At 44.7% G+C, this 16,464-nt stretch overlaps 1 protein-coding gene across 2 annotated transcripts; it reads right to left on the reverse strand.

Annotated features, from left to right (window-relative positions):
* Window positions 1–1,290: 1,290 nt before the first annotated feature.
* kif11 (kinesin family member 11) lies at window positions 1,291–12,281 on the reverse strand. 2 transcript variants are annotated; one of them, XM_084562300.1, is made up of 27 exons: window positions 12,152–12,281; window positions 11,860–11,971; window positions 10,508–10,637; window positions 10,312–10,409; window positions 10,133–10,211; window positions 9,498–9,683; window positions 9,278–9,402; window positions 9,096–9,186; window positions 8,865–9,010; window positions 8,181–8,277; window positions 7,989–8,084; window positions 7,823–7,911; window positions 7,525–7,612; window positions 7,344–7,417; window positions 5,561–5,675; window positions 5,242–5,313; window positions 4,126–4,261; window positions 3,858–4,030; window positions 3,615–3,740; window positions 3,379–3,534; window positions 3,040–3,179; window positions 2,785–2,945; window positions 2,579–2,697; window positions 2,262–2,484; window positions 1,986–2,164; window positions 1,768–1,878; window positions 1,291–1,660 (listed from the first exon to the last, which is right to left on the reverse strand). In XM_084562300.1, exons 2-27 carry the CDS (start codon window positions 11,931–11,933, stop codon window positions 1,550–1,552), a joined length of 3,195 nt encoding a protein of 1,064 aa, XP_084418426.1. In that variant the 5' UTR covers window positions 11,934–11,971; window positions 12,152–12,281; the 3' UTR covers window positions 1,291–1,549. The 2 variants fall into 2 exon arrangements, with proteins under 2 accessions (XP_084418426.1, XP_084418425.1); XM_084562299.1 differs by having other exon boundaries at window positions 1,291–1,663.
* Between the last annotated feature and the right edge of the window lie 4,183 nt (window positions 12,282–16,464).

Here is a 16,464-nt window from a genome sequence, read left to right on the forward strand (position 1 = left end):
ATAAAGAGAATTTGAACGTTCATAACAGCGAAGATTAACGTTTCTCAGCGACTCCGACAGCGCGTCCACACCCTTCCTTCCTCTATCGAAGCTGAGCCACTGGGTTCGTTCGACGCCGTCACGAAGCCCTTTTAGCTGTCCTTTCTGCTGCCTGAGTAAAATGTGACAACATTTAATTTACCGCTGAAAGCATAGGCAGTACTTACTGAATTCCACCCTCGATATTATTACTATATTAATATTACACTAGAATTAATTTGTGTTTTAGTCCTAAACTTCTTCATTTTGTTTAAAAAACGTACAGGCATTCACATCAACAAACTGTAGCATCCCAGCCCTAGCATCCCAGCCCTAGCATGCTAGCCCTAGCATGCTAGCCCTGGAAGCTAGCGAACGGCTTCTCTCCGACGCTTACAAAACAACATTTAATCACAAATAGCGAAAGGACGCCAGATGTTCTGAAGTTAATTGTGTTTTTTTAAAACTGTGTTTATATTTTTACACGTAAGAGTTTGGTAGGGTGGCGCGTGTTCGAGCAGTGGAACGTTGTCGAACTAAACGCCAGTTAGCCGAAACCAAAACGAAACCGAAACCTACCATGACCTTAGAAAATTAAATATATTTTAATAAAAACTAACACCAGTCATACGCACTGTAACACACGTGTATAGTTTTGTCATTGTCATTATTTAAATAGTGTTCATTAATATGTTTAAAATAAGAGTTTAAATATATAAAGTCCAGAATGCGCAATAAACGGCCGCCATTTTAGATTCATGAGCACAAACACTAAGTGTCACGTTCACGTGTTCAGGCTTAAAATCATCTAATGAAGTCAATATAAAACCAACAAAAACTGTTAAAATGAAGTAATGAGTTGAAAATAAAGTCATAAACAATAATATTATCCAAGATCTTTAGGTCTTTATTTAAGTTGTTCATGAAATTATGTAGAATATAATGAATTAAAGTAACATTTATGGTCTGAGTGAATGTGTGAAAGGCATTTATAGAGTTTTGTGTCGGGCCTGCACCTTTTTAGTTGTATTTAATAGAATTTAACATTTTTTGTGTTTTGAAAATTGTCCTTTATGTAAAGTATTTAATTAAAACTGTATATTTCTGGTTTAATATGTGTATTTTCTTTCTTGAGCTACAAAAACAAATTTTATTTAGTTAAAAATATACCGTCCCTTAAATTGTTGAATTGTGGCAACCGTTAGATTAAATAAATATTTCTGTATGTCCCTATATTTGAGTTTTCTGCTTCATTTCCACATTTAACAAGTTAGAAACACGTCGGCTGGCTTTACTTTGTTAAACCACGTTTGTATGAATAAATAAAATAAAGTGTGCGCTACTCACTAAAAATGAACAAAAGTAACTAAACAAGTAAAAATCTCTTTAATTTTTACAAACAACTTCAAAAGTGTCGAGACAGTCACAATACTAAAACAAGTTAGACGGCAACGTAACATTTAAGAGACAAAGGTATAAGAAATAGTTGGAGGCTAATAACGTTAAAATAATAGAATAAAACTCGGTCGGTTCAGTTCTGACAGCGGAGTGGAAGTCTGGATTTCTGAGGCGTCTGCGTGGCTTCGTTTTCTGACGCTTTAGATCTGGAGGGGATCTTTGTCTCCTTCTTGCTGCCTTTCTTCTGCTGGGGAATAAAAAAAGAAGTTCAACAATCGTTAATAACAAGATTTTTATCATTTAGTTTTTCCTCTCAGCGTCTCTGGAGTCATTTAAAACGCTGCTGCTGACCTTGAAGAAGGGAACACGTTTGCTCTGGTTGAAGACGAGGTTCTCGTCGATGAAGGACGGTTCTGTGGCCAAGCTTTCGTTACAAGTGCTCATTTCCTCCTCCAGAGAGTCCTAGACACGGCAGAGGAACGAGGTTTAAAAGTGTTACAGAAGAAGAAGCAGAAAGTCAGATGCTATTTTTCTACAAGAACCAATTTATGTGTATTTCCTGAACGTACGTGGCCGATCTGACTGTGTTTGTCCTCTTCCTCCATCTCGTCGCCGTCCTCCTCCTCCTCCTCCATGGCAGCTTGAAGCTCCTCCTGCTGCCTCCTCAGACTCTCCAGCAGCTCGCCGCGGCTCCTCGACTTCACCAGCTGCCGGGGATACACAAACTCCCGACGCTGCGGCGTGGCACCTGAAGGCAGCAGCAAGGGACAGGTTAGTGACTCGTAAAAAACAAACCTGACCACCGTTACTTCACGGTCAGTTTTAGTTTGACTGTAACCGTTTACCGGTGGGAACGTCTTGCTGCAGCTCGTCCTGCAGGAAGCCGTGGACCAGCTGTTGACTCGTCTCCACGTGTTCCTGGAGTTCGTCCCGCTGCTGGTCCACGACGGTCCGGTCCAGAGACGTCTGATTCTGCACCGTCGTCACAGCCCGCTTCGCCTCCTCCTGCCGGCTGCACAGCTCCTCCTCGGCCGTCCGGAGCCGCTCAGAGCAACGCAGCTCGACGTTCTGGAAGAAAGACGGACGTTAAATATCAGGAAAGCTTTAAACATGACGCGGTGAATCTTTAAAGCTCGGGAGGTTTTGTGGAGCAGCTTCAGACCTGGTGGAGGCTCTGAACTTCAGCAGAAATCTTCCCCATGAGGGACACGTGTTCCTGGGCTTGGCTCTCAGCATGCTCCCTGACTCTGGAGCTCCACTGGACGTCCCGCTCCACAAGACCTGCAGTCAAAAATGACGGCTCATTTAAAGCCTCAGGGCTTTAAAGGTGTGAATAATAACTGAAGGGAGGAAGGATGGGTGCGCTACCCGACACGGAGCTGTGGAGGTGGGAGCAGCAGCCGCTCAGCTCCTCCAGCGTCTGTTGGCTCTCATCGGCGGTGAGACGCAGAGAGGAGGCGAGGGAGGAGGTGGTGGAGGAGAGGAGGTCTGCCTGGGCCGAGGCCTGACGCTCTACTGAGCTGCAGCCGCTGCACACATCAGAAACACGACTGTAAGTGACTAGAGAAGAAGAACGTGACGCTGACCGATCATGGTTTGACTCTAGGGCTACGGCCGACCGACCTGCTGATGTTCTCCTGGAGGCTCTGCAGAGGTTGGTGCAGGGCTCTGGAGGCGGAGCGTAGATCAGTGAAGTCCTTCCGGGCCTCCAGGGTCAGCAGGTTGAGCTGGTCCTGAAGACACTGGATGGTTTGTTTCATACCCTGAGAGAAGAAGACACGACGACGACGAAGTGAATCAGGGACGACAAAGATAACGAGAATAATGCAGATAATGTTTTCTATTAATGGTCAGAAGAAGAAGAAGAGGCGAGAAGAATGGAGGAGGAGGGGGGAGGAGAAGAAGAAGAAGAAGAAGAAGAAGAAGAAGAAGCAGTATTCAGTCTCTGAGGACATCTCTCACCGTCTGGTGTCTCTCCTGAACTCGTCTCATCTCGTCCTCCATCTGCTGGTGTTGGACCTGGAGGACGTTCAGACCCGTCACCGCCGCCTCCCTCATCCCAGCCAGCTCCTGGGCCAGGCCTCGGAGGAAGACCCCCGTCTCCTTCATCGCCTCCACCTGAGAGACCAAGGAGGTCACTGTGGTTCACGGTTCTTTAGTGGAGCCAAGAGGACGACAGAAGACGGACATGGACTCACCTTGTCAGCCAGAGCTCTCTGAGCGTCCACCGACGCTCTCAGGGTCTGGTTGAGCTCCTTGACAGCTGACAGACCCATCAGAGTCCGAGTCACCAGGACGTCCTCCATGTCCTGCCGGTGCTCGTCCTTCACAGTCAGGGACAAACGTTAACAACCTCACTTTGATTTGTTAAGAAATGAATGCATTTCTTAATCCTGCTTTGATTTTCCACAGCTGGATGAAGAGTTATGAAGCGTCCTCACCAGCAGCTGCAGCAGACTCTCCTTGTCCTGCAGACACAGCGCCTCCTGCTGCTGCACCTTCTCCCGACAGCGGTCCACTCCCTCGGCCACCAGCGGCCTGACTCCGCCCACAAAGGCCTCCACCGTGGTCAGAGCTCCTCTGAGCGCCGCCTCGTTCATCGCCAGTAAACCGCCTGTGGAGGGAGGAGAGACAGAGAGCGTGACGAGCTCCTGGTGAAGGTTCAGAGGTCATCGTCTCACGGTTTCACGGTTCCTGACCGGCGCTTACCGACGGCCTGAGAGTAGCTGCTCAGCATGTGGTGGTGTCTGACGTTGTGCTGTTGAACGCAGCGCTGCATGTTGCTGAACGCTCCCTCCATCCGCTCAGCAAAGCTCTGCTGGATCTGACTGTTGTGCTGCTCCACCTGCAGTTAGAGCTCATGGTAAGTCACACAAACCTTCCTACCTCCTGGTTTCCTTCCTACCTCCCTACTTCTCTGCATCCTCCCCCCATCCTTTCCTTCGTACCTTCCATCCTTCCCTTCCTCATTTCCTTTCTTGCCTCCTTCCTCCCCACCTTCTCTTCCTTCCCTCCGTCCCTCCCCCTTTCCTCCCACCCTTGCTCATTTTCTACCTCCCTCCCTTCCCCATTTCCATTCCTGCATCCCTCCCTCACTCTTTCTATCCTTCCTTCCTCCCATTTCCTTTCTTGCCTCCTTCCTCCCCCACCTTCACTTCCTTCCCTCCCCTCCCTCCCTTTCTACCTCCCTCCCCATTTCCTTTTTTGCATCCCTCCCTCATTCTTTCTATCCTTCCCTCCTTCCTTCCTTACCCACTTCCTACCCGACTCCCATTTTCTTTCTTGCCTCCTTCCTTCTCCTCCTTCATACGTTCCCTCCCCATTTTCCTTCATTCCATCCTTCCCTCATTACCTCCCACCCTCCTGTTTCCTTTCTTGCATCCCTCCCTCACTCTTTCCATCTTTCCCTCCTTCCTTCCTCCCATTTTCTTTTTAGCCTCCCTCCTCCCTCGTTTCCTTTCTTCACTCCTTCCTTCCTACCTTCCTCCTTTCCTCCCTTCTTCTCTGCATCCTCTGTCCCTCCCTCATTTCCTTTCTTGCCTCCTTCCTCCCCCACCTTCACTTCCTTCCCTCCCTCCCACCCTCCCTTCCCTGTTTCCTTTTTTGCTTCCTTCCCTCCCTCTTTTCCTTCCTTCCTACCTTCCATCCTTCCCTCCCACCCTCCCGTTTCCTTCGTACATCCCTCCCTCCTTCCTCCCTCCCTTTCTCTCTGATCCACCTGCAACTAAGACACATAAAACCAACGTGTTTCCTAACATCTACCCAGACGTCTAAACCTCTGACTCTGCTTCGAGGCATCATTTATGGTTTAGTAAAGCGTTTGACCTTCTTCTTCCTGTCCAGCTTGGCGTGGAGTCCTGACACGTCACTGGTGCTGGCGTCCACCGTGCTCAGGAGCTGGGGGAGGAAAAAACACAAAAAGCACGTGAAGAGTTTGTGGCAGCGATGGAGCTGAGAGAAAACATTTGAAAAGCAGAAGCTGAGTTCAAGAACAAAAAGGAAGTTAGAAAATAACCAGTACATTTTAAGAATGTAGGGACTTTATTAATAGCATGGAAAGTACAGCAAGAGAAACTGAAACGGAAGTGATGAGGTCAGGGTCGGGGGGGGGGACGCAAATGAGATCAAGCTAGCTTATCTTTACCTGTCCTGCTGTGGTGTAGAGGGTTTCCTGGACCGTGGCGAGCTCCGAGGAGATGAACTCCTCCTCACTCAGCTTCTCTTTGGTCTGAAGTAGATCTCTGTTCGTCTCCTCCAGCCTGAAAACCACCACGGAAACTTTAGTTTAGACTCCAGACACCAACATCTGGTCTCTAGTGTCCAGGTTAAACAGGTCCAGGTGTGAACACTGATCTGGTCTCTAGAGTCCAGGTTAAACAGGTCCAGGTGTGAACACTGATCTGGTCTCTAGTGTCCAGGTGTGAACGCTGATCTGGTCTCTAGAGTCCAGGTTAAACAGGTCCAGGTGTGAACACTGATCTGGTCTCTAGTGTCCAGGTTAAACAGGTCCAGGTGTGAACACTGATCTGGTGTCAGTCCACATGTGGAGGTGGTCTGGGACACATGTGACCTCCTTCCTTTGGTAGTGTGAACACACAATGAGTCCTGGGTCACATTAAAGACCACCTACTCAACAGGGCTGATCTGAGGAAGAGGAGTTTAACTCCTTCATTCAACCACTAGTAGAAATGATCACATGAATCAGTGATGTCTGTTCATTAGTAATGAGAGCCTTTTAAAAGATTCTGGCCCTTCCTTCCTTCTCTAAATTAACTACCATCATAAATAAATCAGATCTTAACATGTGAGAGTCTTTCCATCTTGTTCCAACATCTGGATCATGTCTCCAAGTCAACCAGCAGCTGTTGATGGTTCTGATCCAGCGGTAGGTAGAGACTAGGGCTGAACGATTAATTGCATTTGCGATAATATCACGATATGATAAAACGCGATTTTCTAACCGCAACTTGCGTGATTACAAGGTGGTCACATGACGCGGGCGACGCGGATTTTAATCCTCTGACCTGGACGATGTCTTTGAGCGGCGTGCGCACCCGTGATGGTCGGCTTGTTTACCTGTAATCTGCTACTGCTAGTTTTTTACAACATGGCTGAATATTTGTCCGACTCTGAGGTTGTGGACGAACCGTAGCAGCAGCAGATTACTGGTAAACAAGCCGACCATCACGGGTGCGCACGCCGCTCAAAGATGACATCATCCGGGATGATGTTAACAGGTGACTCCGGACTCAACGGGGAACAGCACGAGCGTATCATAACACAGTATTGGTGGAATGAACGAGTTTCGCTGCAGATAATGTTATTTAGAGGCTGCGTTTCGATGCCCTGACCACTCCCTCTATATAGATATACGCTGATGATCTAATTATCTCCTGAACAAGCAAATGAAACAAAAGTTATATTGGTGAGTAAACGATGATATTTTATGCTAGAAATAAGGTCCAGGTTGTAAAAAACAGTAGTTTCCCTTTAAATGCACATGTAGATGTTTCTGTAATGAGCAGTTAAATAAAAATGACATTTATTTCAAGTCCTACATCTTTTAATTTAATTCTAACAAACAGGCCCAGCCTGTGGGAAAGAACATTTACACTAAATGTATCTAATATTGTGTTGTTCATATTTAAATCATTCATTATGTTTTGTTGGGAAAAAAGAGAATAAAATAAAAAATAAATACGAATTGCATATTAAATCACAATCGCAATATTGGGGGGAAAAAAATCGCAGTTAGATTATTTTCCCAAATCGTTCAGCCCTAGTAGAGATCTATTAGAGACAGCAGCTGGTACAATATTCTACTGACCACATGATGGCGCTGCTGATTTACAGACACACAAACTGAGATCAGATCTCAGGTGCTGGCTTGTTAATAAAGGTCTAAACTTAACGAGGTTATAAATCACCTCTGCTGCTTCTCATCCAGGTCGACGGTGCACTGCTCCAGCTGAGATTTACTGTCGGTAAACAGCTCAGTGACCTGCAGAGAGGAGACACCATGAAGAGGTAGAAACACTGGATCTCAAATGATTATAATTTACTGTAACATGTCACTTTTCTTTTTGATTGATTCTTTCTAGGTCCTACCTTCTTCAGCTCCTCCTCCATGGCGGCGATCCGGTCCGTGTACTCGACGATCTGCTCATCGTGAGCGGTGATCTGAACCATCATGCTCCTGAAACACAAGCCGTCGGTTTAAATCCTGCTGCAGGAAACAAGCAGCTCCAGACAGTCGAGTTTAAAGTCCAACAGACGAAAGGCCCCAAAACAATCAGAGTTTAAAACCTTCAGCAAAATAAATCTTAAACAAGTCTTTTATTAGATCTGATGGCGACGACTTCAAAGCTCAGTCGTGCCTCAGATTAAAGGATATTTATGAACGTACTCGTAGTTCTCTGCGGTCAGGTAGACTCCGTTCTTGTCCCGAGTGGCGGCCAGGTCTCGCTTCAGACGCTCGATCTCCTCGGTGTATTCCTGAGTGGACAGAAACGAGATGAGGCGACTCCTCCAGAGCATCGAACCAACGGCTCTGCAGCAGAGCGGGTCTTTACCTTAATGAGCGTCCTCTTGGTGAGCTTCTGGTTGACCTCGGGTTTGTTCATGATGTTCTTGGCCCGGCTGGCGTACTCCAGGGTGCTCAGAGTCTCCTGCACGGGCAGAAACGTTCAATCAGAGCCGTGACCGACTACGTCATAAACGCCGAGACGCAACACAGCGGCGTCAGCGTGCATGCACAGACGTACCTCCAGGTTGCTGGAGGACGGCGACACGGTGGCGATGATGGAGGTCTTGGTTCGTCCTCCCAGCGAGTCCTGAAGGATTCTGGTCAGCTTGGACTCTCTGTGGGCGGGTTTCACGGGATTAAAGCATCAATGACGACGTAGACATGTGATTATAAGAATTAAAAATGCTTAAATATAGTAAATATTACAAGATTTACCCCCTTTTAAATGTAATAGACACAGACTCAGAGTAGCTCAGAGCCAAGTAACTTGATTACAGGTCACTTCTGTGTTTTTATATCGGCGTCATATGACAACGAAACTACAATACCATTATAACTGGCTTAAACGATAAAAACTGAAATTAAATTAGCTCCAGATTTACTTTATTTAGAATTCTTCATCTATTTAATATTGTTTGGTGTTTTTATTGTGGACAGTAAAGGAAGAACGTGATCGTAGAGGGAACCACGTTTTCTTCCAGTGCACATAAATACTTTGAACTTGAAGCATTTAGATCGAGTCTTGTAATTTAACATTAAACTGAATATCTTTAAAAGCCGATCAGACGTACACGACCAACAGACGCTCGTCTTAACACCTCAAGAGTGTACCTGAACATCATGCTGCTAATTTGTTCCTTAAATAACTGCCGACTCCCTGCACACCGATTCAAACAAATAAAAACACGGTGCAGACTCCAACCTGTACGGGATGTGAGGCCTCTTCTCCACCAGCGCCGTGATCACTCGGCCCAGCGTCAGCAGAGACTGGTTGATGTTTCCCGCCTCGCGAGCCCGCTTGTCGACGGCGCCCGAGCGCCCGATGTTCTCGCTGCCGGCCAGATCCACCTGGAAACGATTTGGATGAGTCGCCGTTAAATAAGCGCGTGGCTGCAGAGAGACGTGCAGGCGTTTAAACGTGACGGGTCGTTACCAGGTTGAGTTTGCCGATCTTCACCAGCTCCTCTCCGTCCAGAGTGATCTCCTTCATGTGGATGGTGACGGAGAACACGGAGTGGGAGCGACTGCACGGGAAGAAGAGAGAGAACCGGTGAACAAACGACTAAAACCAGGTCCATCAGGTCTGACGGCGGGACGTCTCCTCTGGGTGAGTACCTGGAGTAGGCGTTCATCAGCGTGGAGGCCGTCCTCCTCTTGGCTGCTCCTCGCTCCAGGATCTGATACACCTCGTCTTTGTTGTGGACCGTCACCTCCTCCAGACCCTTCACCACCACGCTGCGCTGCAGACACACCAACAACAAATCTTTCATGGACTCCATCCTTCCGTCCCGACCTCGTTCACTCATTAATCCATTAGCTGATTCCCGGCGGCTACCTTGTTGCGCGGGTCGTCGAAGAGCTGCAGCCGCTCGTTGACGTCCTCGCTGGGACTGAGGAGGTCGAACAGCTCCTCGTTGTAGATCTCCAGCAGCGACACTTTGACGGAGAACTCGGTGCCGTTCTCCGAGAGCTTCTCAAAGATCTGGTGCAGCGTCCGCGGGATGATTCCAGCCAGAGGGTCCTACAGAGACCAGACACAGGAGGTTCCTTCAACTCACCCCGTTAATCCCTGAACTGTCTGTTAATCCAATTAGATATAGTACACATTTATACAGCTTTGTCATCCTGGTTTTTAGCTCAAATAGCTGATGATTCTCATTCTCTGTTTATGTCTGGACACAGTAAGATAAGCCTTGGTAGTGACAGATGTTGCAAGTAAAAGCAGAAGTGCATTTTTATAATTAAACCCCAATGATTAGAGAGAATATTTCAGCTCAAGAGTAAAGACGCGTTCATTTTATTTTTACTTTTAGCCTCCCAGCTAATAGCAGCTCTTCTTAGCGCCCTTTGAGTCTAATTTTGTGAATCTTTTGCATCTTATAAAACTTGTCTAAAGTAGATTTCTGATCAACATCTGTAAAAGATGAGTCTCCATTTCATTGTAGGTTTGGACACAAACACCAGACTCACCTCCTCCCAGGTGAACTGCTCGTCCGGACTCCTCTCTCCCTCCATGGTGAACGTCTTCCCGGTTCCAGTCTGACCGTAGCTGAACGGCCCGACACAAGAAAGAAGAAGAAGAAGATGATATTAAACTGGTTGTTAAAGCTTTTGAGCCGACGACGTCCACTGATCTGCAGAGAACTCACGCAAACACGGTGCAGTTGTATCCCATGATGACTTCGTCCAGAATGGGACAGACGACGCTGCGGTACACCTCGATCTGTTTGGCAGCCGGACCGAACACCTGAGGAAGAAGAGTTTGACTCAGTGATTATTAATCTGATAACCAACAAACGTTTATGACAGAATAATAATAGTCATCATCTCTATGCTTCCTCTGACCATGTCAAACGTGTAGGTCTTCCGTGACGCCTTGTCGTTCATGCCTCCCGTCCTCATGACCACCTCCTTCCGGTTGTGGTCGCAGTCGACGACGCCGTGGGACGACTTGCGCTCCATGGTGTTGAACGGTCTGAAAACACGATGCGGGACGTTAAGACACGAAACTTCACAAAACAAAAACGACCTGAAGCTCAAAGAACACAAAACTAGAAAATAAAAAACTAGAAAAGCTGCCAAATGTCATTTAGTTTCAGGTTCTCAGTTTAGTTTAGTTTAGTTTAGTGCTGCTCGTCTTCCTCATACTCAGGTGTTTTTTTTGACGTTTTAAGGACTTCATCCTGGAAGTCAGCCCCAACTTCAACCACTCAAAACTTTTTGTTGGTCTGGAAACCTGCAAAGATCTGCTCGTGGGCGGGGCTTAATGTGGTGACGGACAGAAGAGTGGACAGTAGTCACACCTGTCATTTGATTAGTTTACAACTAAACGTCTCCAACTAGTTCTTGGACTGTACAGTTGAGTGCAGAAGTATTTTCTTGCTAGAAAACATATTCCAACACCTTTTTTTGGCAAAACATTTACAACACGATGATTAAAAGCTGCTGTATTAAACCAAATAATTAAGTTACTGCGATGAAAGATGTAAATCTAATAAATTATTATATAATAACTGTGTTTTTTGTTGGTTTAGAAGAAGGGAGCAGGTCGTCTTCTACAGTAGCCCAGAATGGACAAAACAAATGCTGACTGCAAAAACACGTTTAAGTTGAAAGTCGACCAGGATACGTTCTCGTTCATTTGGCAGCAATCTGCAGCCTCACCACTAGGAGGCAACGATCCACAACAAAGAGGTCCTTTAATTTAAAATTTAATTAACAAACAGCTCTAAGGAAGTTACTAATATACGTAACGGACACAAAACTCTGCGTCAGCATCTGTCGTTCCCAGAAAACATCTAGCTCTCTAGTGTACAATAGTGGATATGTTTTTAAAAAGGGTCAGCAAATTAAAATACCACATGAAACGCAATATAACAGCTCCTGAAGCACAGGAACAGATATTTATCAGTCAATAAATGATTAAAATCAGTTTGTCACGTTATAATTAAAGATCCTCGCCTCAGAAACATTTTAAATGACCCCAAAGACATTTAAAGGCCTCGTTTGTAGAAAATTAAATCAACTTTAAGGTCTCTATAATAGCAGATATAGTTTTTAGAAGAATATTCCAACTTCAGCTCACTCCTCTGCTCCAGATATGTTGTTAATGAACATATTGTTTTGTCGGCCATGTTGCCAGAAGCTTAGACAAGTTTAAAGGTAATGAAAACCAATAACAGCTGATGTTTTTTTACCTGCATCTGACAACCACCTGGATGTTTCTGCCCTTCTCGTCCCGTTTAGCTCCGCTCGGATTGTGTGAAGCCATGTTCCGCAGAGAGATGATCTCGTCTGCAAAGAATCAGCCTGTGGACGTTGACAAAGACACGAGTTTAACTTACAGCAACAGTCCTGAGTCCTGGGACGACATTAAACAAGAAAGACGATTAAATCCGAGAGTCTCGACCTGAACACAACCAGAAACGAGCATCTTAAAGTTAGCTAACGCTAGCTGCTCTGGCGTCGGTCCAAAAAAACACAACTTACCGGATAATGATGTTTAAATGACTTGCTCGCTTGTTGTGAGTTATCCGTTTATACTTTCCGCCACTTAAATAAAGTTTCAGATGTATATTCAGCCTGCGCTGCCTCCTCGGACGTTTCCACGGAAGCTTCTCTGGCGCTCTGAGCCCTCCGACGAGAAATAATTCAAACTGTACTTTTAAATTTGGCTAAACCAATTGCAGGCGGGCTACGGCCAAACAAAGAACGCGATTGGTCAAAATGAACACGTGACGGCTGCGGCGCGGAGCATCACGGGAGGTAAAGCGGTTTCAATGCCGGAAATGTGCCAGTAGGTGGCGACATTGTCCTGGAAACAGTAGTTCCTCTTTTAAACGACACGAAATATCATTTAATTTATTTATTACATGTTATATTAAAACTATTTACAACGGTCATATAACGTATTTATATATTTAATTTGTCTTAATTTTTAGAATTAATATTTTATTAATATGTTCTACGACTAATTATTTTGATTTCCTGTGCTGTTTCCTTTTTGATTTTTGATTTTTGAACCATTTTCTAATTATTTCATTTTATATAAGAAAACTTTAGTGGAATAATTATTGCAGACAATGTTTTAAAGTTTTAAAACGGCTCCTTAAACTATCGTCAGTGGAGAATAATCCGTTGTTTAAATGTTAGCGCTTTATTTTGAGGTAAAAGCTGTAAAATAAATGATCTTTATATTTATTTACATCAGCTCAGAGAGGAGCAGATTTCACTAATAATCTTCAGATTATAAAATAAAAAGACTCCTGGGAACAATCATGTTAAAGTCCATCCTCTCTGTGACCGGCAGAGACACGTAAAATCATACTGGAGTGAATTTGTAGCTCTGATGTTCATTTTGTTTACTTTTTATGGCAATTCTTCTCTGTTTATTAACATTTTGTATATTTTCATGCCTCCTTGTCTCCAGTTTTTAATTTTTTAATTTTTTTGCAGCTCTACAGTTATTTTACTTCCTATTTAATCATTTTTCACTTTATTATCATCACATTACAGCTCTGTGGCCTTTTCTCTTCTTATTTTATGATTCTTTTTAGTCTCTGTGTCGTCATTTCTTGCTTCTTTGCATTTTCTACTTTGAGTCTATTAGTCAGTGTTCAGTTTGGATCTCTTTGTAGATTAGAGCATCTGTGTATTTGTTTCATGTTTAATATTTTACTTTACCTCAAACAGAAGCTAAACCAGGCGCCTTCTTACCTCTTGGCCCCTGAACCCATGTCTGTTAGCGCTTTAAGAAAGCTAACCATGTGCAAAATATGAAATATAATTTAAAAAAAACCTTTGCTGCAAACAAATACAAACATTTTGGTAAATATTGCTTAACAAAATGGAATAAAGTTCAGAAAAGACCCAAACTAAACTAATAATAACCTAAACTAATCATATAAACCATGTTAGATGAATAAAATTGGGCTAAAAACAAGTTAAACTCATTAAAAAGAAATGACTGAACCCTATTTGAAGTCCTCCTCCTCGCTTCCAGGTTCATGAAGTGACCAGCCATCCATCTGCTGAGGACCGTCCGCCCACTCGGCCCCCTGAGGACGACGAGGGGGTTGCCCTCTTTGCTCTGGCAACCTCTTTATTACCCGAGTATGGATTCAAAGACACGCATGAAGACAAGACATTCGATCAGTCCACCCTGTAAAAGTAAAATCACTTTAAATCTGCAGGTAAAGAATTAAAAGCAGCTTCTTTTTTTTTTATTCAAGTTAAAGTTGTTTTAACTTGAGTCCAAAGTGAACTCGTCTGAGCCGTGAGAAAGTTCATTTCCGTCCAGTTTGTCTCCGTTAATGAGTCTCTGACGTTGCACGAGATCCAGAAGAAACAGCTGGAGCTCGCTGAAGCGTTTCCAACCAGAACTGAAACTGAATCAGAGGCGTTCGTGTGCTGGTTCGTGGAGCTGCCGAGCTCATCGTTCGTCTTTTCTTCCAGCGGGTTTTGTGGAGGCGTTCGTCAGAGCTGCAGGTTCTTTAGATGCATTTTGTGTTTGCAGCAGTCAAACAGAAAGTCAGAGAGGAAAAGAATGAACACATGAGCTCAGAGGAAGCTTTGAATTAATCAGCGCTCACAATATGTGTCCTTTAGTTTCATCAGATAAACATTTAAACTCACACTTTTGTGATTCTTTCAAACTCTGTCTCTTTCTGTGAAGCCACCTTTTACTTTTCCATGTGAATTCCCTGTTCCTACATATTAGGAGTCACAAAAAAGGCCTGAAGCTGGTTGATATACTTTAAAATATCACAGAAAATAAGGGAAACATCTAAATAATCAGTTCAGAGTTTTAGTTTTGAGCCAATATTTGATCAGTTTCTTTGTGTGAAGTTGCTTTCTGATGTTAAATAGTCAGAGAAGATGAATTAAAATAGTGAAAAACTTATCATTTATAATAAAATAATAAATAAATGAAACATACACATAAATAAACAAGCTTCCTGGGCTACTCCATCTTTTCTTCCAGCTGATTTTGTGGAGGTGTTCATGAGAGATTCATCCGTTAAAGGTGCAAAGGTTTTCATCTGCTCAGGTGTAGCAGAGCTGCAGACGTTTGTCGTCTTTTAGGACGTCCCGCGGTCCTTCTGTCTCCATCTTTTGAGTCCTGCATTGGATTTTTCAAACAGGAACGAGAGTTGCAGAGTTTCCAGGAAGTCGTGTAAAGAAAACGAATTTTTGTTTCTCTTCCTCCCACGAAGACATCCTTGTTAGGTTCATTCTACATTAATCGTAGGTGTGACTGAATGGATGTGATAGACAGGCAGGAGGGGGGTGCATGTCCAGTTTGTCCCCCGTCCTCCTCCTCACGTGTCCAGGACCAGCTGGGATATGCTGCAGACCCCTTCTGGTGTCCGGGTAAAGTGTCTCCAGCTGATGGACGGACGGAGCAGGATGTTCAAATCTTTTAAATCTTTATTTCGTCTGTGAATCTCAGTCGCCCAGACGAGACCACTGACTGGAGAAAAGGATCAGGATCCGGATCTGCTCGTTTCAGGTGGACATGATGAAAACCTAAACTACCCCACCAGTTATTTAGAGATGAAGAGGAAACGTCTTTAAGAATCTTTAACAAGTCTAATTGTCATTGTGTTTCAGCTTGTTCTTTAATTTATACCATGACCTGAACGACTGAGAACCTCCACAGACATTTAAAGGTTTTATTAGTTTATGAAATAAATCAGCAGAACTCTCTGAGAGCAGCTCCAGGTCCAGTTTTCAGACAAATCACTGATGAACAGATTAATATCTCTGATCACTGGTCAGTTAACCTTAAATCAGACAGATTCTCAGGCAGCTTCTGAACTGTAGGACGTGGACGTCACTCTGAATCCAAGGATGTGGTCGTTAACAGACTCTAGTCATGTGATTTTCAGGTGGACACCACCCACCGATGTTCCTGATAAAAACCTAAACTCTCCAACAGTCATTTAGAGCTGAAGTCCAGTTTGTTTCAGCTCGTTCTTTAATTTATACCATGACTTCAACGACTGAGAACCTCCACAGACATTTTAAAGTTTTATTAGTTTATGAAATAAATCAGCAGAACTCTCTGAGAGCAGCTCCAGGTCCAGTTTTCAGAGAAATCACTGATGAACAGATTAATATCTCTGATTACTGATCACTGAACCTTAAATCAGACAGATTCTCAGGCAGGTTCTGAACTGTAGGAAGTAGACGTCACTCTGAACCCCAGGATGTGGTCTTCACAGCTGAACATCTTGGATGAAACGTCTTCTACAAACACAACAAGTCCAGGTGACTTTCTTTTACATCTTGTTCCTCAGTTTATACCGTGACCTGAACGACCCACAGACCTTTAAAGGTTTTATTAGTTTAGGAAACAGTCTTTTAGGAACTGAAGAGCTGGAGGAAACGTCTTCTAGAAACAGAGGAAATAACTAAACAGTCGTGTCCTTCTCTTTCTCGTCCGCGGCCCCAGCGGCGGCTCCTGCCTTGCTCCGTGGCCCCCCGGCTGACCCGAACACCTCCGCCGCCTCCTCCACTTCCAGCCAGAGAAGCATCTCTCTGTGTCTCAATCTGCTGCCCAGCGAAAAACTCCGCTTCATTACCATAACAATTTTAACTGCGAGGGTGGAAGCAAAGTGAGGTGGGAACAATCGTATTGTTTCTACCCCCCCCCCCCACCCCCGCCTCTCTCTCTCCCTCTCTCTCTCTCTTTCTGTCTCTATCTTTTTGTCAGCCCACTCGGACCCCGGGTGACGATGACCCTTTCCGGGGGCGAGACAGAAATCCAGAGGAGCGGGTAACTTCTTGGTCACGACGGC

The sequence above is a fragment of the Chelon labrosus genome (genome assembly GCF_963514085.1).
Source record: "Chelon labrosus genome assembly, chromosome: 15".
Taxonomy (NCBI): domain Eukaryota; kingdom Metazoa; phylum Chordata; class Actinopteri; order Mugiliformes; family Mugilidae; genus Chelon; species Chelon labrosus.